The following is a 22,985-nucleotide window of genomic DNA, read 5'->3' on the forward strand; positions in this document are numbered from 1 at the left end:
TGTTCGATCTTTAGAAATATTCAAAACATTTGACAAACATAAAAGTTTAAAATTGTACTGAGTAACATGATTGATGATTATTGCCTTTTTGTTTATTGCCAAAAGGTTGAAATATTCAAAGTTTGTACAAAATAGAAATTATATATTATTTCCAATTTTGGCAAGTTTATTATCAGTCCAAAATGTACATAATGGCATTGTGTTTATATCTGTTTATATAATTATCATTCAGGTGTATTTTGAAAAAATGTTGAAAAATATTCTCAAGTGCCAAAATGATAAAAATTAGTAGTCACCATTCCCATTTAAACGTTCAACACTGTCAGTCATTGGTATCAGGTAGTTTCACTCAGGCGTCAAAAGACGTTCCCCAAATATCATTCAGTCATTATCATTTACCGCTATTCAAATCCATATCTCATTATATACATTTCACGTCAATCCATATTTGTACTGTCACTTGGGTAAGGCATATCAGGTTACGCACACAAAGTTATACAAGGACATAAAAAGTAAAGCCAAGTTCAGTTGTAGGTATACACAGATTATAATCTTATAATACTTTATTATTCAATCCATATAAGTCCATTTCATCTTATGGATATGTCATTAAAACTCCCACTTCTAAAGAAGGCAACTTCCAATTCATCCAACCAGATCGATGAACACAATTGGCATTCAGCCATTGAGTGCTAGCTGACATCAGTACCAGAGATATATTTATACGTAGACATAGGACCTTTTACATAGTTCTTCTGTCCTTATGTCTTTTTATTCATTCAGCAGCAGACAGTAGAAAATCAGCATCAAATTTGTTTAGTTCCCTCTATAGTGTTCGTTAGCAGTATGAAATTCCAATGGCATTTTGCTTGATCAGAAGAACATTCTTCATATTCAATGAGAATAAAGAAATCAAGAAAGTGACAAGTGATCCTCTTGCATATTCTGTTTTGCTTTGGAGAAACAGCTTGGCTCAACAAACATTTTGACAGTCTGGTTGTGGCTAGTTTGTATTTGTTTTTGTTGAAAAATGATATAAACCATCCGTAGTTCGGACAAGATTTTTTTTCCTATCCGTCATTATGGGACTTTGCTAATCAACATCCGATTCGCGTACACCCCTGAAATCACTTTCGTTTTCTATGTGTACCAGGGCTTATATCCCCCGTCAACGCGTCCATCAGAATCATCAATAGCGTAAGGGGGTTAGATAAGCCATGGAGTCGAGGGTGGCGCCTGACAGCATGCTGAAAACCGCCATATTTAAAAACGAGCAATGTTTACAAATGCTTGGTTACGTATACTTGCGGACAGACAAAACGTTAGATTTTATCTTAGCGAGTGAGTCGATTTTTAGGATTTTCGAGAATGTTCGAGAAGGTTCTATGCCATCTCTAATCGAGATAAAATTTCTTATCTCTCGGAATAGAAAATTTATCTTGAAAGAGGGATAATTGATCTAGTATTAAGAATTTTTATCTACATTCTAGAAAATTATTTTTTACAGCGTGCGCATATATTACATACGCACCTGGGGCGTAATTATGTTGACTCGGCAAATTAATTGTTCTAGTTCTGCAAATATGCGGAAACCCTATAGATAAATGTGTATTCGGAAAACAATAACACGAGACTTGATCGGATATAACTAAGGTGAAACGATGGTAATATGTTTTCTTTTGGTTATAAGTCTTGTTTGCTTTTATATAGTAATTTTTTAGTAACATGTTCAATCACTTATTACCCATGATTAATATCTGATAGCTGTGTTCGTTTGGTTTGCTGTAATCTTTACAAAGTTAATTTTGGTTACAAGTAGAGTAGATTCGCCAGTAGGATCAATCCAACAATGAACCACCAGCAAAATCATTATGTCTTCTTATTGGTGATTTTTTACATCTTATGTTTTCGGACAAATTTATGTGTTGCGCGTGAAAGAAGTTATGAAGATTCAAAAAGAATTCATCTTGAAAATCCAACCAAAATTCCAAACATATTTAAACAAGTCGGTCCAAATCCGAACGTTAACAGTCAAACCAGTATTGACGTGGGGGAGCACGTCAGGCTTCAATGTCACGAACAATCAAATTATGGCTACAGAACCAAATTTCGCTGGATTCGTTGGAAAAAGAACTTTAACCCAACGAAACTTCAAAATATTGGGCGTGACATTGTGAAAAATAAACTCCACTTTACCAACTACCCCTTTGTTGAGGAGATCCCATCTTCAGAATACAAAGTGTTTATCCATATGCAATATGATAATAAAGGTAGATTCAGCAAACTTCACGGCTCCGATCTTACCTTGTCTCAAGTTACGGAGGATGATCAGGGCTATTACTCATGTGTAGCGAGTAATTCGTTTGGTTTTGATTTTTTGACAAGATATGTCGCTGTCAACAAAGGTAAATTAGTTTTTCATCATGAAAAGTTTTTAATAGTTGTTTTTAAGGACTCTGGATATACCCAATTTTTCGATTTTACACCAACTTAAATGGCAATTTCTGCATTTTAAAAAGATTAATGTATAACTTTTTTTATATGTCCTGTTAAACCTACCTTGTTGGAATTTAAAAATCGAAAAATTGAAATGAAAAAATTAAATGAAGAAGAAAACGAAGAGTTTTTCGAAGAAGAGTATTTCACCTTTCAAAGCCCTAATCTCGGTAAAAATCAAACATTTTGGAATTTTTTTTGGTTCAGGTGATGTATCTATTTAGTATCTAAAAATACAATTTCGGAAAATTTTTGTGGAAGTATCTTTCCTTTAAAATCTCCAAAAAAGCTCATTTTTGGCAATATTCTCCACTAAATTTCCATACGAAAACAGCTATAACTTGGGATGTAGCCAAATAGAAAATTTTTCCGAAAAAATCTAAATATAGAAATTATTTATCATTAACTTAAAAAAGGTTTGAAACAATAAAATGATTTCCCCAAGGAGATTAGGCTTTTTTGTGAAAAATATGAATAGCGTCGTTATGACGTTTTATTAAGGTCCATTCCACACTTATTCCTTAATTACTCATGATGCTATTACTTTAATTCATTTTTTTCAAAAGTAGTTTGTTCTTAAACATGTCAAAGAAGTGAAAATATAAGCTTTTATCTTCAAGTTCTGAAATTGATTTTTCACTATGACCAGAGCCCTTAAAGGGGCCTTAAAGCAATGGTATTCATGATGTAATCTTTTATACGGAAATTCCCTGTATTTTTTCAGGTGTTTATGTGTAAAAGATTATATCTGGAAAATATCATTGCTTTTAAGGTTAATAGGAATAAAACTTGTCGTGTATATCAAGAATGACATTCTATATATCACTATATCACAAATCCTGCATTACTCCCGCCGTGGCTTCTCACTTTTTCCATTAAACGATTACAACATCCACACTTACACGCCTTTCCCACCATAATCATCCCACGCTCACTAATCTTTCGGACCATAAACTCATCTATATAACCACTGCGTGTATGTTTTTCTAGTCTAAATTAAAGATTAATTTTTCTATTTTTCAGTATTTCCAAGGATCAACATCCTGAAAGTTGTTCTGATCGCTTTAGGTGTTGGGCTAATCTTTGGGATAATCATCATAGCCGTATGTAAATTAATTAAACTTAGAGGTGATAAGCAGAGAGTAGAAGAAGAAGTAGAAGAAATTAGATTGGTTGAAATCCATCGAAATGATCAGCAAGGTGTTCCACACGAAGAAAATGTCCATATAATAGACTCCTCTCCAGCTATTGTGCAGGCTAAAAAGAGGAACCTTAAGAAAACGAAAGAGGAACTGTATCACGACCCTCAAGGTATTAACCATTGGTGCTTTACACATTTTTTATAAGCGACTCCAATGTCGGGTCAGGGCTGGGGTTGCTTAGCATTTTAACTCATTTTCTGAAAAATTCACTCTCTGATATTATATCATACTAGCCGGTACCCGGCGTCACACGCCGGTTAAGCTGTAGCTGAACGCACTAAAAGTCCTTTGGATGTTGAAGCTGGCTTTAAAAACGATCAAATGAATAAAAAGATATCTTCAAAGTTTGACTATAATCCTCCCCCGGAGACCTCTCTCGCTTCGCTTGCATTAAATACGCCGTCCAGTTTTCGACAATTTGAGAAAATGTCATGGTAAAGAGGAGTGAAATGTAGAAATGATAATTCTTCAGGAAAAAGCGGGAAAGCCACAAAGAATAGTGCAACTTTGTTTTTATCAGATTTAAAAAAATAAATATGTCAATTCTAAATTGCTTTTTTTAAACCCTTGTCATAACTTTTCGAATTTAAACATGTAAAATAACGTACACAGTTTTTAACAGTATCAACCACTTGAATGTTTTTATATGAAGAAAGATATAGAAATTTCTTCTCTTGCTTTTTATCCCCCTTTGAATGCTGTTATTGTTCTACAAAGTTTTTGATTTTTATGTTTTGATTTTCTTTTGAAATGTTCTTTTCTATAAAAGAAACCGTTCTATTTGATTGTTAAAAAAATTGCATGACACAGCATTCGAAAAAGTAGAATAATTGGGCTTTACACAAATATATATAACACTCGAAAACTATCATGTTTTATTTTTTTGTAATTAAAACTTGTATTAGCAGTCTCAAAAAAAATTATAACACAATGCTATGGAACGCCATAGCTGCCATAACACCTCTTTATGTAAGAGCTCTTTTATTATGACCTCTTTTGAAGACCTCTTTTAAAGACCTCTTTTATTATGAGCTCTTTTGAAGACCTCTTTTTTTATGAGCTCTTTTGAAGACATCTTTTGAAGACCTCTTTTTTGTGAGCTCTTTTGAAGACCTCTTTTGAAAACCTCTTTTTTATGAGCTCTTTTGAAGACCTCTTTTATTATGAGCTCTTTTGAAGACCTCTTTTGAAGAGCTCTTTTGAAGACCTCTTTTGAAGACCTCTTTTGAAGACCTCTTTTGAAGACCTCTTTTGAAGACCTCTTTTATTATGACCTCTTTTGAAGACCTCTTCTAAAGACATTTTTTATTATGAGCTCTTATGAAGACCTCTTTTGAAGACCTCTTTTTTTTATGAGCTCTTTTGAAGACCTCTTTATGTAAGACCTCTTTTATTATGACCTCTTTTGAAGACCTCTTTTAAAGACCTCTTTTATTATGAGCTCTTTTGAAGACCTCTTTTCTTATGAGCTCTTTTGAAGACCTCTTTTTTTATGAGCTCTTTTGAAGACCTCTTTTGAAGACCTCTTTTTTTATGAGCTCTTTGGAAGACCTCTTTTATTATGGGCTCTTTTGAAGACCTCTTTTGAAGACCTCTTTTGAAGACCTCTTTTTTATGAGCTCTTTTGAAGACCTCTTTTGAAGACCTCTTTTTTATGAGCTCTTTTGAAGACCTCTTTTGAAGAACTCTTTTTTTATGAGCTCTTTTGAAGACCTCTTTTATTATGAGCTCTTTTGAAGACCTCTTTTGAAGAGCTCTTTTGAAGACCTCTTTTGAAGACCTCTTTTTATGAGCTCTTTTGAAGACCTCTTTTGAAGACCTCTCTTGAAGACCTCTTTTGAAGACCTCTTTTTTATGAGCTCTTTTGAAGACCTCTTTTGAAGACCTCTTTTTTTATGACCTCCTTTGAAGACCTCTTTTGAAGACCTCTTTTTTATGAGCTCTTTTGAAGACCTCTTTTGGAGACCTCTTTTTTATGAGCTCTATTTAAGGCCTCTTTTAATATGAGTTTTTTGATGACCTCTTTTGAAGACCTCTTTTTTTATGAGCTCTTTTAAAGACCTCTTTTGAAGACCTCTTTTGAAAACCTCTTTTTTATGAGCTCTTTTGAAGACCTCTTTTGAAGACCTCTTTTGAAGACTTCTTTTTTTATGACTTCTTTTGAAGACCTCTTTTGAAGACCTCTTTTGAAGACCTCTTTTATTATGACCTCTTTTGAAGACCTCTTTTAAAGAAATTTTTTTATTATGAGCTCTTTTGAAGACCTCTTTTGAAGACCTCTTTTTTTATGAGCTCTTTTGAAGACCTCTTTTGAAGACCTCTTTTTTTATGACCTCCTTTGAAGACCTCTTTTGAAGACCTCCTTTTTTTGAGCTATTTTGAAGACCTCTTTTGAAGACCTCTTTTTTTATGAGCTCTTTTGAAGACCTCTTTTGAAGACCTCCTTTAATGAGCTCTTTTGAAGACCTCTTTTGAAGACCTCTTTTTTTATGAGCTCTTTTGAAAACCTCTTTTGAAGACCTCTTTTGAAGACCTCCTTTAATGAGCTCTTTTGAAGACCTCTTTTGAAGACCTCTTTTTTTATGAGCTCTTTTGAAAACCTCTTTTGAAGACCTCTTTTGAAGACCTCTTTTTTATGAGCTCTTTTGAAGACCTCTTTTGAAGACCTCTTTTTTTATGAGCTCTTTTAAAGGCCTCTTTTATTATGAGCTTTTTTGAAGACCTCTTTTGAAGACCTCTTTTTTATGAGCTCTTTTGAAGACCTCTTTTGAAGACCCCTTTTGAAGACCTCTTTTTATGACTTCTTTTGAAGACCTCTTTTGAAGACCTCTTTCGAAGACCTCTTTTATTATGACCTCTTTTGAAGACCTCTTTCAAAGACATTTTTTATTATGAGCTCTTTTGAAGAGCTCTTTTGAAGACCTCTTTTATTATGAGCTCTTTTGAAAACCTCTTTTGAAGAGCTCTTTTGAAGACCTCTTCTATTATGAGCTCTTTTGACCTCTTTTTAGGGGGTATCCGGATTTTGGAAAACGAGACTGGAACTCTACGCCAAAACCGGGATTCCACCCTTAAATCTAACGGTAAAACGCAAATCTTTTTCTGGATTTATTTATCTGCTTTGTTCGTCACAAAACTTTAGACGTATCCCATCCGTAACGTTGATTCAACGGATAATATAATTTTACATAGACATTGAAGTAATGTGTGCAAAGCTGGGGAAGGGACAAGTCATGAAACATTTTCGAGATTTTACTGTGACTGTTTGTCACAACTGGTTAACATTAAACACCTAACTATCTGGTGAAAAAAGGAAAAAAAAGATCGTAAAAGATCATACCTGTGCTGTTTGTAGTTTTGGTGAAGAAGAGGGCTATGAGTTGTTTACAGCGAGTAAAAGTACAAAAAGATAAAGATAGACTTTTTAGAAATGAGATTATTAATCGTTTTTCAAAATCTGAGAACTTCGAGTCGTCATGACAGTTGTCCTTTGCGGACAAAGCTAGATCCTTGATTGTTTTCTTAAACAAAAGAAAGACAATGCTTCGCTCTCCACCGTTTTATACGTTGTTTATCCAGTGTCTATATTAAACGCATGGTGATAGAGAATCATAACACAAGATCTCTCTATTATTTCGATTCCATTGAAGTAATATTACCATAATTAATAATCTAGTAATTACTGTTATACATTTGGGAATCATGTAGAAGATTTCTTTTGAGAGAAACTCATTTCAATTACACTTGGAAGTTTCTGGGGAATTCGTCAATTGTAAACATGTATACTGATACAATCTGCTAGACATTAATATGGTAATATTTGCACTTCAACTTTGATTCTTTCTACAGTGATTAGATTGACACATGCGCGATAAAATTTCTATTATTGGTCTTCAGAGGTTAATATATTCTTTAAAAATTTAACCTCTGATACTCAGGGTAGCAGGTGTAAAATTTGAGAAAATACCAAATTTTGAGGTAAAATTTGAGAAATTTCAAAAGATTTTGCCCTGGAAAAATTTCGAAAATTGCACTATAAGGGGGGGGTTTCATGGTTGGCGGAGGAGCGGAATCGGCCCTTTTTTCGGACGGAGTGGCGGAATTTGGCGAAAATTTAGACGGAATTACGGAAATTGGGTTCTCTGACGGAGACGGAAAATTAGACAATTTTAGTGCGGAAAAACGGAATTTAGCAAAAAAATTTGCGGAATTTCGGAATTGGTAAAAGATATTCAAAATTTGCGGAATTTTCGACAAAAATATTGAATTTCAAAGGAATTTTCGGTGACGGAATTTTGGTTCAATTTAAGACGGTTTGACGGAAGTTGGAGAAAAAATTGACGGAAATGCGGAATCGGGTACCCCTTGAAACCCCCCCCCCCCTATAAGGGTCGATTTTCAGCCAGATTTTTCCCGCACTGTAAGAGTCCGATTTTATTAGAGACCTGATTTTTGGCCGAACGTACGGTCGTTTTCAAAATCGAGTACCCTCCCCCGTTCCCATGAGGTGCCGAAAATGATACTACTCCGGGGTAAATAATGGCCGGGGGGGTTGGAATAAGTGGGGGGATTGGAAAAAATCTCAAAACTTAATAAGCGGGGGGGGGGGGTAGGAATAAAAATGTCCTGGGTGGAAAATTTTTGAAAAGGAAGCTAATACAGCTGAATTAATACAAAACAGGCGAACATTCAAAAACATTTTCCCAAAAATTAATAAGTGGGGGGGGTTTGGAATTAGAATGTCCTGGGTAGAAAATTTTCGAAAGATTAATTAGCGGGGGGGACGGCTATTAGGTAGCCGAGAGTAAATACAGTTTACGAGAAATTTTTCTGGTGTATCGCAGCAAATTTTATCAAAACACAAAGTTTGTTAGGTCCCAGTCTTAAAAAGTGTCAAAATTCAGTGGAAATACCAAATTTTCCCTATTTTTTCCCAGGTAAACCCCGAAAAATCTTTTTTTGATGATTTTTTTGCTTATGATAATCACCAATTTATCATGGAACTTTTTGCAAAGTTTGGAATTGGTCAAATTTTTCATGAGATTTAGCAAATTATATCATACATAGAAATATATTTTCCTTAACAAATCCTTACAAAGGGTAAAAAGTACCCCCTAAACTCGGACCAAGTATGAAAAATTGACCAGGAGTTAGTGTTGGGGACCGACCATTTCTAAAACTAGGATAGTTGAGGATTCCAAAAATATATAGTTTATCCTGTAGAATCTTGGGTTAAGCAAAAACCTGTTTATTTAAGGAGATATAGGATTTGGCTCCTGAACTAAAAAAAAACACCATTTGCCTGACAAACTTCTTTTTCTTTCTGATTACTTTTATTTTGTTCCTAGTTTTATTGAACACTGTTGATCCAAAATGGGAAGTGGACAGAAAATCATTGATCATTTTGCAGACCCTTGGTTCAGGAGCATTTGGTATTGTTATGAAGGCTACATTACCAGGTGGACTTGTTCATGGAGAAAGGAAAACTGTTGCTGTCAAGATTCCCAAAGGTGATGATTCAGATTAAAAAATATTAGCCATACAAATCAGTACACAGACTTTTTTTGTTTGAAAAAAATCATATTTTCGTTTTAGTATGATAGTAAACTATGCTTAGGGCCTAATATTTCTGCCCTCTATGGCTAAAAATGTAAAATTGCCCACTCGAACTCAAAGATATATTACAATTTTGTCTTCAGAAAATGCCAAAAGACAAGATTTCCTCTTGGAGCTAGTAATGTTGAAGCATATCGGACAGCATAAACATATCATCAATTTTCTTGGATGTTGCACTGAAATAGGTATGTCCAATCTGTTGGTATGTCTCATATTAGAATAGGTTAGGTCCCATCTTATACATTATTGCTTTGCATAGCATTTACACTCCTTGTAGAACCGAATACTGCTAATAAAAGATACATTTTCATTTCTTTTTTTAGACCCTATCTACATCATAGTTGAATACGCACCTCACGGCAATTTACGTATGTTCCTTCGTTCGAAAAGACCTTTAGCAATGGACCAGCAACCTTTTCTAACGACCAAAGACTTGATATCTTTCTCGTCACAAGTGGCCCAAGGAATGGAGTTTCTTGCTTCCAAAAAGGTGTCCACATACTTTTATGCGTTAAAATCTCGCAGATTTCGCGAAGCACATTCTGATTACTCTGCGCTGGCACGTATGCACTATAAAGGCCATGAATACAAATAAGAATCTCTTCATGTCGGCAGACCGGTTTTGGACAAATATTTTGAATTTGTTTTTGAGCGTGGTGATTGGCAAAAGCAAAACAAACGTCAATCGGAAGCATAAGCATTAGATCCTAGTCGTTTTCACTTTCAAGCAAAAGACAACAATTTGCAGCATTTCGGCAAGACCTATTATAGTAATGTAAGAGAAAATTAAGGAATTATTTTTGAATTTTATGAAAAAAACTCGATTTTGGCGAAAAGTTATTTTCGCGAGCTTTGAATTTATTTAATTCGCATTCAAATTTCAGAAGATTCGTATTTCATGTATTTTACTCTTAATATTCTTCACTTTCAACAGCATGATGCAATAATCGACATAAAGATGGTAGAAAATCTATAAAATAAATTAATTTCCTTGCCTTTGATTTCTAGTGTATACATCGCGATCTCGCTGCACGAAACGTTTTACTAGGTGAATATTACGTCATCAAAATTGCAGACTTCGGATTGGCTAGAAGTCTTAATAATGCAGACTATTACCAAAAGACTACAAACGTAAGTAAAACACACCCTTGTATCATTGATTCCAATAATGTATAAAAATAAAAGGAATATCGGAACTCGAAATTTTTTTTGCTGAGACGTCCTACTGCAACGCAACAAAGCACCTTGCGGGGCAATGACACGGAAATCAGCAAAAAAGAAAAAATTTCTCTAGAAAAAGAACTTTTTCAATATAATTTGAGTTAACTTTTCAAATTTTTTTTGTTCTAGGGTCGGTTTCCAGTCAAATGGGTTGCTATTGAAGCACTTTTAGACCGTGTATACAGTACGCAATCAGATATATGGGCGTATGGCGTGTTGTTATGGGAGATTTTCACTTTGGGTGGAACACCCTACCCACGAATACCGGTTCAAGATCTTTATAAAGTGTTAAAAGACGGATATCGAATGAAAAGACCGAAAAGTTGCCCTCCTCTAATGTAAGTGTGAAACAAAAACTCTGGTTTTATCCTTACTAACATAGAAGGCATTGGTCCAGTCGATGGGGAAGGGACAGGGGCATGGCATCTTCAACCTTACTTTTACCTAACTATGGGTAGTTAAATTTCTGTTTACAAATTCAAACCAGCTTTGGTTCGTGCCACCCTGGTTTTTTACACTTTTTCACAATGTCCACAAAAAATACATTCTCCGTCTTTTTACAGTTATGAAATTATGGGTAAATGTTGGATCGAGGAGCCGTCAAAAAGACCGTCTTTTAGTGAACTTGTCGCTCATATGGAATCGCTGTTGGATGAATTAACCTCTGATGTATGATTTTTTTCTAAATCTACCCTTGGTTATGAAATTTCTCCAGAGAATTCGTGTAAAAAAATAATTTTGCAATATCTTTTGGGTTGGTGGTTGTAAAATATCAGCAGGTTTTTGCGCAATTATTAGTGAAAATTACTGTCTTATTTCCAAGTAATACAAAAGATTCTTTCAACGTTCATCTAACGTCATATAGACGTTTAAGATGGACTAGAGGTCCCCCAAGAGAACACGAATGCAGGTATCTGTAAATTAAGAATTCATTTTCAATTTTCAGGATATATTCGAATTCAAGTCACCAGATGGTAGCCTTGACAACCAAGAGCTTGAAACTGACGAAGAGAACGAGCTGAACGAACAAAGATCTTTGATGTCAGATGGATACGCATTTTTTGACGATGAAAGCGCTTTAACTGATGACGGTTATAATGGTACTTGGTCTTGTAAAAAATCATCGTAAAAACCCTTTGTTGTGAAAAGTTAGTATTCACTCGAACTGGAAACTCGTTCCGGTTCATACAGACTATGACTATGCCATAATGATGTCCGGGGGGAGGGGGTACTTAAGCAAATGGGGGTACAGGTATGTGCCGCCCTTAAGGGTACCTTTTTTGGACTTCCAAAGTCTCATAAAGGGTTGGAAAAATTAGAAAATGAAATTTTATTCCCTTTAAGGGTCAGGGAACTTTTTGTCCCTAAAAATAAAAATTGATGAGATTAGTCCCAATAACGATTGTAAAACCAATATTTTTCCGATGGTCGGAAATCGGGCGTCGTATACCCGTCAGCTTGCGACCCTAGTACCCCCGGAATGATGTATATTATATGAAACTAATGCTTTTAAAAGCTTAAGCATCATTAATGTTGATTTAGAAAATATGTTTATGTTATATTTCCCTATGTTATAATGTCCCCATAATGTCCCTTTTACTTATAGTCTTTTAAATTTCTACAAAAATTATAACGAATACGGTTTCAGGCCCATGTAGGTCCTCTCTAAACCGGTCTAACAATACTGTAAATCTTTTTTATGTATAATTCATCACGAGGACTGCCTCGCACTCTCCATTTATTATCACTGTCCGACAACAGTGCTTTTATTTCTCACATCAGATATCTTTCTTAACTCTTTTACTCTATCCCTCTCCATTTTAGTCAAATCATCTGTTATACTGATCATGTCGTATTTCTGAAGTTTTTTCAATCCGTCAATCTCCTCATGAATTTGTATTTCACGTGTCCATCATTGAAGACAACTTTTATTGGGCGCGATCTAATTTTACACTCTTTTCCAATTTGGGATACATAAGCTGGTTGAGTTTTAATATTGACATCTTCCAGCAGTTCATTTACAAAATCATGTATGTTTTCATTTTCAATTTCTTTTACACCGTGGATAATGATGTTTGCGTCTCTTGATTGTTTCCTCTGTTCTTCTACTTTTTCTTCGACTTTTTCACTCCGAATCAATTGTTTGATATTTGTGATGCTTAATTCTTTGTGTGACTTTTAAATTAAATTGTTTCCATGGTAAGGATAACAAGGTGTATGAGAGCGTTTTTTTCGATAATCATCTCGCTTCAACAATTTGTCAAACAAGAGTTTTTTTATCAACAAGTTGAATATGATGTTTTCCATTTTGGTTTTATTATTTGGTTTGTATATTCCAACTTGCTGCATAGTAGTGACACCAAACAGATCATTGGCACCGAATCAAAGAGCATTTTCCTTCAATGAAAATTACCATTTTTTCCTAAAAGACAAAACCATTGACACCGAATCAAATAGTCTGGAGATTTTCCCCAAAACAGCTAAAAGACAGAAAACCTATTTTCAGAAAACCTTATTACTTTTGTAAAAAAAGAACTTCAAATATTGTCTCGGATTTACTTGACTATGACACGATAGAATCAGATTCTAGAAATTTCACTATCAAAACAAGGAAAACAACCATGCTACTTTTGAAACCAAACTTTATTTCAGACAAATTTCCCAAGCATTCTAGTTTGCGTATTTGCGTACTTTTCATTAAAAAACATCATCGAAATCATGCTCTGATTTTTTGCTCATTTAAAATCAATGAATTGAAAAAATCGTTTATACGATTTCGTTTCTTAATGAATCTTCTCCTCGTTCCGTCCTTTCTTTTAAGAGGTACCCAAATCTACCTCTTGTAAAAATGGCAATAATGATAGTCTAGCAAGCTAGACGACTAATTCAGACATATTAGAAATAAACAAATAAAGCAAAAAAGTAAATTTTAGTCGTCTAGAAACCTTTGTGCACTAACTCCAAACGAGTCTGCTAAATTGCGTGGGTTGCGTGGGTGCGTGGGTCAATATTTTCGCGTGGGTTAATATTTTTACGTGGGTCATTTTTTTGCGTGGGTGCGTGGGTCAAAATTTTTTTTGCATGGGTCAATTTTTTTGCGTGGGTCATATTTTTTGCGTGGGTCAAATTTTTTGCGTGGGTCAAAATTTTTGCGTGGGTCATATTTTTTGCGTGGGTCATATTTTTTGCGTGGGTCATTATTTTTTGCGTGGGTCATATTTTTTTGCGTGGGTCATAATTTTTGCGTGGGTCATATTTTTTTTGCGTGGGTCATATTCCTTTTGCGTGGGTCGTTATTTCTTGCGTGGGTCATATTTTCTGCGTGGGTCATTATTTCTTGCGTGAGTCAAAGTTTTTTAGTGGGTCACTATTTTTTTGGTGATTTTTTAGCTAACTCGATTTTTTTACCAAATTAATAATTAAAACTTTCGAGTTAGCTAAGACGTTTTTTTTGTCAAATTAAAATTTTCAAGTTATCTTATACAAAAATGTGTTGTGTATATATCTACGAAAACTAAACAAAAGCACACAGTTTTTATGTAGTAACACCTTGTGGTTTATTTTACATAGCTGCACTTATTTACTATAACAACATTATACAGAATCAACACACACCCGTCTAATTTTTGTAGACACACTTCAGGATCACACTTTTGAATTTTAGCATGCTATATTTCAGGATTCCAGTGTCATGGAAATAAACACTATAACTTTAAGTAAAAAAATGAGATATGACCGCTTCTTTCATTTCTATGGAATTTTTTCCTCCCTTTTCTCTTGCTTTGAAACTCGGGGGGTACTAGGTTTGCGAGGTGACGGGTATGTCCGAGCCGAAAATCGAAAATCGACCCTTTGAGAGACAAAGTTTTGGTGATTTTGGGACCCTTTGAGAGACTTTTTCCTAAATTTTGGTCCATTTTTTCCAAATTTTGGTTTGATTTTCATCAAATTTTGGTCAAAATTTTTGGAAATCGTGACCTTTTGAGAGAGAAATTTTTGATTTTCGTGATTTTGGGACCCTTTCAGAGACTAACTTTTGAATTTGTACCCCTTTGAGAGACTTTTGAGGAATGTGAAAAGGTACCCTTATGGCTCGCACATACCCGGCACCCATTTTGCCTAAGTACCCCCCCCCGGGCTTTGAAAAAAAGTACAGCGTCTTTTTATTTCGTCCACTTTTTTAAATTGGCCTTTAAGAATCTTTTTAGAAGCTTTATAGCTTCTTATAGCACACTTTAATCTTTTGGGTTTCCTTTCAGTGTTAAAGAACAAAGCAAATGGCGACACAATCTGAAAATTTTTCTACAAAAGTTATATTCATTAGGCGACTGATCACTAAACAATTTAATCGTTGTCAATTATTTCGTCCACCCCACTTGTAATTTCTTTGATTTAAGTACATTTGGATGTGACCAGTTCGAATTTCAAGGGAAGGCATTTTTTCGAATTACAGTGAGAATTTTGACCCACGCAAAAATTTTGACCCACGCAAAAAATAATGACCCACGCAAAAAATATGACCCATGCAAAAAATCATAACCCACGCAAAAATTATGACCCACGCAAAAAATATGACCCACGCAAAAAGTAATGACCCACGCAAAAAATATGACCCACGCAAAAAATAATGACCCACGCAAAAATTTTGACCCACGCAAAAAATATGACCCACGCAAAAAATTTGACCCACGCAAAAAAAATTTTGACCCCCGCACCCACGCAAAAAAATGACCCACGCAAAAATATCGACCCACGCACCCACGCACCCACGCAACCCACGCAATTTAGCAGACTCACTCCAAACAAACAAAAAAGTGTCAATATCGCCAATAAAAATTTTTCCCGCTCAAAAAAAGTTCTTGAAAATAAAATGAGTGTGGATTTGTGTGTTAAAAATGTTTCATTTGAGTTGATTTTATTTTGAGAGTTTGTTGTTGCTTGATAAATTGTTTTTTCGCTACGCAAGTTTCTGCGTAGCTAGGCCCGGTATCTATAAGGCTGGAACACCGGATTCTTCCAGTCGTTTATACAAACTAAATCCCGTATCATTATTATTTGTGTTTATTATTAGTATTACATGAATTTGTAAACGACTCCAGTCTACAATAATGAGGGAAGATCGATTATGTTTATAAAAGAATTCGTAAAAGTGATTTTGAGCTTTTGCTTCGTTTATGTTCTGAATTGTTATCAACAAGGGAGTGTTATCGATTCTCTCCTACAGATGTAAACCCACTCCATATGATTTCTAGGCTTCCTCATGGAAATCGTTTAATCTGAGTAATTTCGCGAGATTTTACTTTACTATTAATCACTTTTTTTATAAGAACCCAGTAAATTTTCACTCTGGGTTGTTCTTTAAATTTTTAATTCTCAGGTTTACATTCTTAAAATCTGTTGAAATAAGTACTGTCTTAATTTCTGAAATCTGAAGCTCAGATTTTTCTTGGTTTGTTCTTATTCTTTAGGTTTTAATTCTTATAAAACAAGCTAGATGCTGAATGGACCCACCTGATGATGAAACTTAGATAGCAATAAGGAGAAAAATGTAAAAACAATCATTAAGAAAATATAGCAGTTAGCGAAAATGCATTAAATTTCATCATTGATTGTTGATGGGGGGGGAGGGAAGGGGAGTAAGGAAAAAGGAAATAGCTAGTTCCGGTTGCAAAATTGCAAAAGTTTTATTGACATTTGAATCATGCTTGATGGTGGCATTGATATCAGTAATTTTTTTAGGTGACAAAACAAAGAATTATAAAGAAAAAGCCCAATTCAAATCTGCAAAAAACGGCGATTCCCGGCTGATATATTCCTTACTAATCTATAATACTTATTGTATTTTCAGTCAGGGTCAATATAATATATACAAACACAAATAAACCACCAATGGTCATATTATTCTTGGAGACGAAGATAAACCACATCAGAAAGTACACAGGACACCACAAAACAGACACAATATCAATAGCATACAAGGTCAAGGATTCCAAGTGGTAACCTGTTCTTGTTTCTTACATTCGATCTCTCACTCAATACAGTGCGGTAAGTCAAGCTTATTAATACATTCAGCTTTCACCGAACGGTGAACTACCAGCCTCACTGACTGGTCAGCTTGCTTCTAAAAGATTGACGGTATCCACACTCAAGGGTAAGTCAAACTATTCCTTCCTGTTCTATATTACACTCAGCTTTCATCTAACGGTGAACTACCAGACCCGAGTGGCTGGTTTGTTAGTAATGAGTTCTAATAACGCATCGCAAATATTTTTTGACCCTGACTGCCATCCAGATGATACTCTTAAATCATTCCTGGAATTCACTCAAGACTACGAACTGCGTTATGCCGCAATGTACCCGGACCCTCCCAAAGTCTCATTGGACTCTGCGCTCCAGAGATAGAAACTGGGAAACAACAATAGAAACCCCACAATGACGGAGTACGACGACCTGATTGAACAACGGAAAGCAAAGGATATGATCGCCAAATTCTTAGGTATCTACTCATCAAGACGCCTTGTCAGTGACTGGACAATGGCTTTACCAAATGAGAAAGCTAGAAAAGATGCCACATGGACTCAATTCAAAGACATCTTGCAGGCATACTACAAACCTACTGAGAACCTGACACTGAAACACTTCCAGTTTAGGTCTCTTTGCCAAGAAAGAGGTAAAGCATTCATTGTGTTCTGCAACAGAGTTGAAAAAGAGGCAACGCATTGTCAGTTTCAATGTATCAGCCCGGATTGTACAGCCTTGTCAACTGCGGTTCGAGACCAAGTAGTAATCGGGTTATCAAGCGAGGAAATCCGTGAAGAAGCCCTCAAAAACTCATGGGAGCTCAGTTCACTTCGAAAAGAAGGAATGCGCCTTGAAAGTGCAGCTAAAAGTGCATCAGAAATTTCCGGCGAAGGGAAAGTTAATAAAGTATTAGGGAAATACTCCAGAAAAAACCAGAATCATAATAGAAGAAAGGAATCCCAACCATCAAACAAAGACAAATCCACAGCATGTTTCTTCTGTGGCTTAACAAGAAAAAGACAGGACATCATGACACACGCACGACAATGTCCTACCAAGACATCCATTTGTAGTAACTGTAATAAAACGGGCCACTATGCAAAAGTATGCAGACACTGGGGCAAGAATATCCGTATGCAGTCGCAACACAGCCAGCAAATGGAACATACTTGAGAGAATGAGCGATACTACCCTCAAGATCAAGCCATATAAAAGCAAAGCCATACCAGCAATAGGGATGAGCACATGTAGTGTGTCATTTGGGGATAGAACAGTCCCAGTGCAATCATTGAAGAACCGTGTGAGTCCATACTCTCCGGTCCAAAGGCAATGCAACTGGATATTGTCAAGTTTAACCACAGACCCGAGGTACTAGTCCCAATCAAAATGGTGGAGCTCAAAGACAACCCATTAAAGGAGAACTTACAAGAAATCATTGGATCAAAGTCGTCTGTCTTCAAAGGAATTGGTAAGTTAAAGAATTACGTTGTTAAGCTTCCTGCTGATCCATCGGTTAAGCCGATAGCGGAAGCCCCAAGACGAATTCCATACCACTTAAAAAGTCGTATTGAGGAGGCTATTGCAGACATGAAATCCCAGGATGTAATTGAGGAGCTCCCTCCTGGACAACAAACCCCATGGATATATAACATTGTCATTGCACCCAAGGATGACGGGAATATACGGATCACACTTGATGCCAAAAATGTCAACAAAGCACTCCTATCATCAAACTTCCCAATCCAAAGGCCGGAGGATATTAAAGCACAACTTTCAGGCAAAAATATCTTCTCCAAAATAGATCTAAAATCAGCATTCTGGCAACTCGAAATAGCAGAGGAAGCCAGAAACCTGACAGTGTTCCATGTGAATGGTAAGCTCTATAGATACAAAAGACTGGTTATGGGACTCAAGCCATCACAAGGGGAGTTGAACGCAGCATTACAACCCCTATTTTCTCACCTTCCAGAAGTCCATGTAATACACGATGATATCGTTATTGCTACAGATGATGAATCATCGCACGTGATAATAATAGAAAAGGTCCTCTGCATACTCCACGAAAATGGTCTGACACTAAATAAAGACAAATGCAAGTTCGGTGCAAAGGAGATTAAATTTTGGGGCATGATCGTCTCAGCCTCGGGAATTCGTCCTGATCCTGAGAAAGTCGAAGCTTTAAATCACTTGACCACTCCTCGAAATAAAGAGGAGTTAATCCGTTTCATTTGCATGATGCAGAGTAATGCTGATTTCATCGAGGGATTTTCTCAAAAAGCATCGACACTCAGGGAGCTCACAAAGAAAGGAGTAAGATTCAAGTGGGAAAAGAACATAATGACGCCTTCTACACTCTAATAGAAGCGTTCCGTAAGGATGTACTTCTGCGTTACTTCGACCCAGAAGCCCGAACATTCATTATCGTTGATGGACATAAGACTGGATTAGGAGCAATACTAGCACAAGGCCCAACACTGGAAGACGCAAAGCCAGTAGCACTAGCCTCAAGAACCACTAACGTATCAGAGAAAAGTTGCCCTCAACTAGATTTAGAAGCGGCTAGTCTTGATTTTGGGCTTAGACGATTTCGAGAATATGTTGTTGGTTCGCCGGCACTTATCAAGGTGATTACTGATCATAAACCCTTGATACACATATTCAACGGACGACGTCATGGCTCAATCAGGACCAGGCGGATAAAATTGAATCACCAAGATATTCCCTTCATTGTTGAATATCAGAAGGGCTCACTCAACCAAGTTGACTACATGAGCAGACATGCAAGGAGGCTCTCAAGCCTACCCATTGCACAACGAAAGGAGTGTAATGATATAAACAATCTACTCTATACACTTCATACAACACAAGTAATGGACCACATTACATTGGCAAGAATAGCCAAAGAAACAAGTGCGGATAGAAACCTAAATGAAATTCAAAGGTGTCTAAGAATGGCATTATATTTAAAGATGACAAAATTGTTCTGCCAGAATCGTTACACAACCTGGCCGTAGAACTAGCACATCGAGGCTCACATCCTGGACAAAGCGGAATCGAGAGAAGGCTCAGATTCTTCTTCTTCTTCCAGGAAATGTATGACAAGGTTAAAAAGTTCGTGACTTCATGCAAAGACTGTGCAATCTTTGTTGACAAAAAAAACCAAAGAGCCCATAACAAGCCATAAGGTGCCTAACAAATCCTGGGAAACAGTGGCTGTGGATTTATTTGGACCTATGCCTTCTTCGAAACACATAGTTGTCATGCAGGACCTAGGATCCAGATACCCGACTGCTAAGCTAGTAATGTCCACTAAAGCAGAAAAGGTCATTCCAGCGCTCGAGGAAATATTTGATGAGTATGGCTACCCGGAAAATCAGATATCGGACAATCGTCCACCATTCAACAGCAAGAAAATGAAGGAATTCAATGAAACTCATGGGACAGCTGCTAGGTTCTCAACGCCATATTTCCCTAGCCAAAACCATGCAGAAACCTTTATGAAGACAGTAGGAGAGACAATGAAAATAAACAGGCATTCCAGACAAAACGAGGCAGAAGCTTTGAGAGAGGCATTAAAAACATATAGACAAACACCACACCCAGCAACAGGTATACCACCAGCAAACATGCTCTTCAGGGATGGCTTGAAACACAAATTTCCCCGAAAGGCATCCACCAACGAGGAGGTGCACAATGCACGAGAGGTGGACAAGTAGAAGAAAAGCAAACGACAGGAAGCAACTAACGCCTCAAAATACAGGAAAAAGTCTACCATTCTTCCGGGGGATTTAGTCCTTGTTAGAGACTGGACAAGGAGGTCCAAGTTCGATCCCATATTTCTTCCTTCACCATTTCTAGTTCAGGAACGAAACGAAGAAATGAAGAACGTACTATTAAAAGATCTAAATTCGACAAGAACTCTACTAAGGCACCTTGACGACGTCAAGCAACATCACTGTTCTTTTAATGAACCCGTACAGGATAAAGCCCCTTACAAAAAAATACCAAACACTGGAGATCTAGAAGAAGCAGCAAAAAGCTTCATCGAGGAGGAAGACGACGGAGAAATTATCCAACATGATCCTTTACCAAATGACATCCCTGTCCGACCAGATACAAGGATGGATCCTATTCCACAAAGGGTATCAACAAGGGTGCGAAAGACGCGAAAACGCTACATTGAGATGTGTTGACTAAACTACTCTTTTGTTCTTAGATATGGGGAAGACAAAATTACACAGAAGAACAAAGAAACAACAGAAATACAACCGCCACTTGGCTCGACAAAGCAAGAAGAAGATGTCAACCCAAGTCGACAAACGGAGGGTCGTCCTTAAGGAAAAACCAATACCAGCCAAGGAAGATGAAGCAACCAAGGAGGTGTTAGATAAAGTGCATAGCGATGATGCAATTTCAATCAATGCCTCTGATAATGACTTTAAATAATTTCTTTACCGTTATAATACATTCATTCCCTTATTCGAGTTTTTATGTTTGTCTACACTATTTACTTTTATAAATAGTTATTTTTAAATGTATCATCAAGTTCAATATACCTTTTTGATAATGGTGGTCATGATAATATATTCCTTACTAATCTATAATACTTATTGTATTTTCAGTCAGGGTCAATATAATATATACAAACACAAATAAACCACCAATGGTCATATTATTCTTCCGGCATACTTCCGGCATTTTCGGCCAGAAAAACATGATTCTCAAAAATCCGAATCGGCCACATTTAGGACATTGCTGATACACATCTTTGTGCAAAAATCGGGAAAAACGAATAATGAAATCTCGACAAAATGACAACAAACCGGTTTCGACGGCATATTTCCGGCATTTTTGGCCGGAATTTTTTTATTCCAAAATCAGGCTCCTTTACATTTTAGGCATTGCCATTTTGCATCAGTGTGCAAAATTTCATGAAAAATTTAAAGTACAGCTTGAGAAATTCAAGAAAAACCGTTTTTCCGGCGATTTTCGGCTGTTCTGGCGATTTTGAGAAAGTTTCAGTTACAAATATCGGGTTTATTGACAATAAAATCATGCTAGATAGTAAACATTGCCATAAATAATGATTTTGCGTGAAAAAACAAAGAAACATCAGTAAAAAGTCCAATGAAAATTGGGAAAACGGCGATTTCCGGCATATTTCCGGCGTTTTCGGCCGGAAAAGAATTTTTCTCAAAATCAGACTCGGCCATGTTTTGAGCATTGCTAAAACGCATCTTTGTGCAAAAATTAAGGAAAAACTGATGATGAAATCTCGAGAAAATGCCAAAAAACAAGTTTTTCCGGCATATTTCCGGCCGGAAACGAATCCTCTTCAAAAATCAGGCTCCGTCACATTTTAGGTATTTTCATTTTGCATCAGTGTGCAAAATTTCATAAAAAAATATAGAGTATCGAGAAATTCAAAAAAACCGTTTTTCCAGCGTTTTTTAGAAAGCTTCGGCTTAAAAAATCAGTTTTATTGACAATTGAACCATACGACCCTCACTCAGCCTCCAACATCTATAAGCTGGAAATAGTCCAGAGGAAAGCTGCACGCTTAATCTCGAAAACTGTACTTTTGTTTGAGGGATTCCTTCCTGGGGGCTAACTGTACATTCTTCAAGCACACCTTTCATGTTCTGGGCTCTCACACCGTCAATATGGGTCACACTCATTCAGACGTGGTGGTGCTACCTTTGCTTTGGAGGCTGGTGTGCCTCTTGACTCCATTGCAGTTATGGGTGACTGGAAGTCTGATGCAATGTATCTTTACCTACATATGCCCTTGTCGCAGCGTTTGCATGCCCAGCATTCTATTTCTTCATATATTTCTTCTCTATCTAACAACTAATACACACATTGGATTTGGACATTTGTTTTATTTTCCTAGTTTATATTCTTGTACATATTTTGTCTGTGCCGTTTTCACAGTGTTTATTCCGTCAAGAACTGAAAATACCATGTAGACATATCTGTGTGCTTTCTACCTATCCTTGCCTATAGCCTTTTGTGTTTAAGTGTCTGATATATGTTTTTGTATATCAGGGTTTAGATGCAATTGGTTTGTTTTGGTCCTAATCCGGACTCTTGATTTAGCCTCACTTTCATGCCCCTTTTAAGGCCTCAGATTTTCCACATGGGCCTTTTTCAGTTCTTCAGTTCTTCAGTGCAGACTGCTGTTTTTTGCTCCGCCTCCCTCCCCAGCATCTTGGTGGAAGCTTTCTTAGGTCCAATTTTATTTAATGCTTAGGTCACCGAATATTTTGATATTTTTCTTAGATTTTCTTTATGTGAACCGTTTCTTTTACAGTCTATACTATGGCTCATTGATTTTATATACCTATATGTTTGTATTGTGTCATTATTTACTATACTGTGCTCCTGTAATCATTTGTTTTATTTTCCCAGTTCATATTCCTGTACATA

At 36.3% G+C, this 22,985-nt stretch overlaps 1 protein-coding gene across 1 annotated transcript; it reads left to right on the forward strand.

Annotated features, from left to right (window-relative positions):
* The first annotated feature begins 1,700 nt into the window (after positions 1 to 1,700).
* Positions 1,701 to 11,746, forward strand: LOC136812463 (fibroblast growth factor receptor 3-like). The gene is made up of 9 exons (XM_067068966.1): positions 1,701 to 2,405; positions 3,520 to 3,807; positions 9,047 to 9,208; positions 9,398 to 9,499; positions 9,638 to 9,804; positions 10,323 to 10,445; positions 10,665 to 10,873; positions 11,099 to 11,204; positions 11,482 to 11,746. The coding sequence occupies exons 1-9, from the start codon at positions 1,850 to 1,852 to the stop codon at positions 11,662 to 11,664; spliced, it is 1,896 nt and encodes a 631-aa protein (XP_066925067.1). The 5' UTR covers positions 1,701 to 1,849; the 3' UTR covers positions 11,665 to 11,746.
* The last annotated feature ends 11,239 nt before the right edge of the window (positions 11,747 to 22,985 follow it).

This window comes from Clytia hemisphaerica, unplaced genomic scaffold (assembly GCF_902728285.1).
Source record: "Clytia hemisphaerica strain Z4C2 unplaced genomic scaffold, Clytia hemisphaerica genome assembly, whole genome shotgun sequence".
Classification (NCBI taxonomy): domain Eukaryota; kingdom Metazoa; phylum Cnidaria; class Hydrozoa; order Leptothecata; family Clytiidae; genus Clytia; species Clytia hemisphaerica.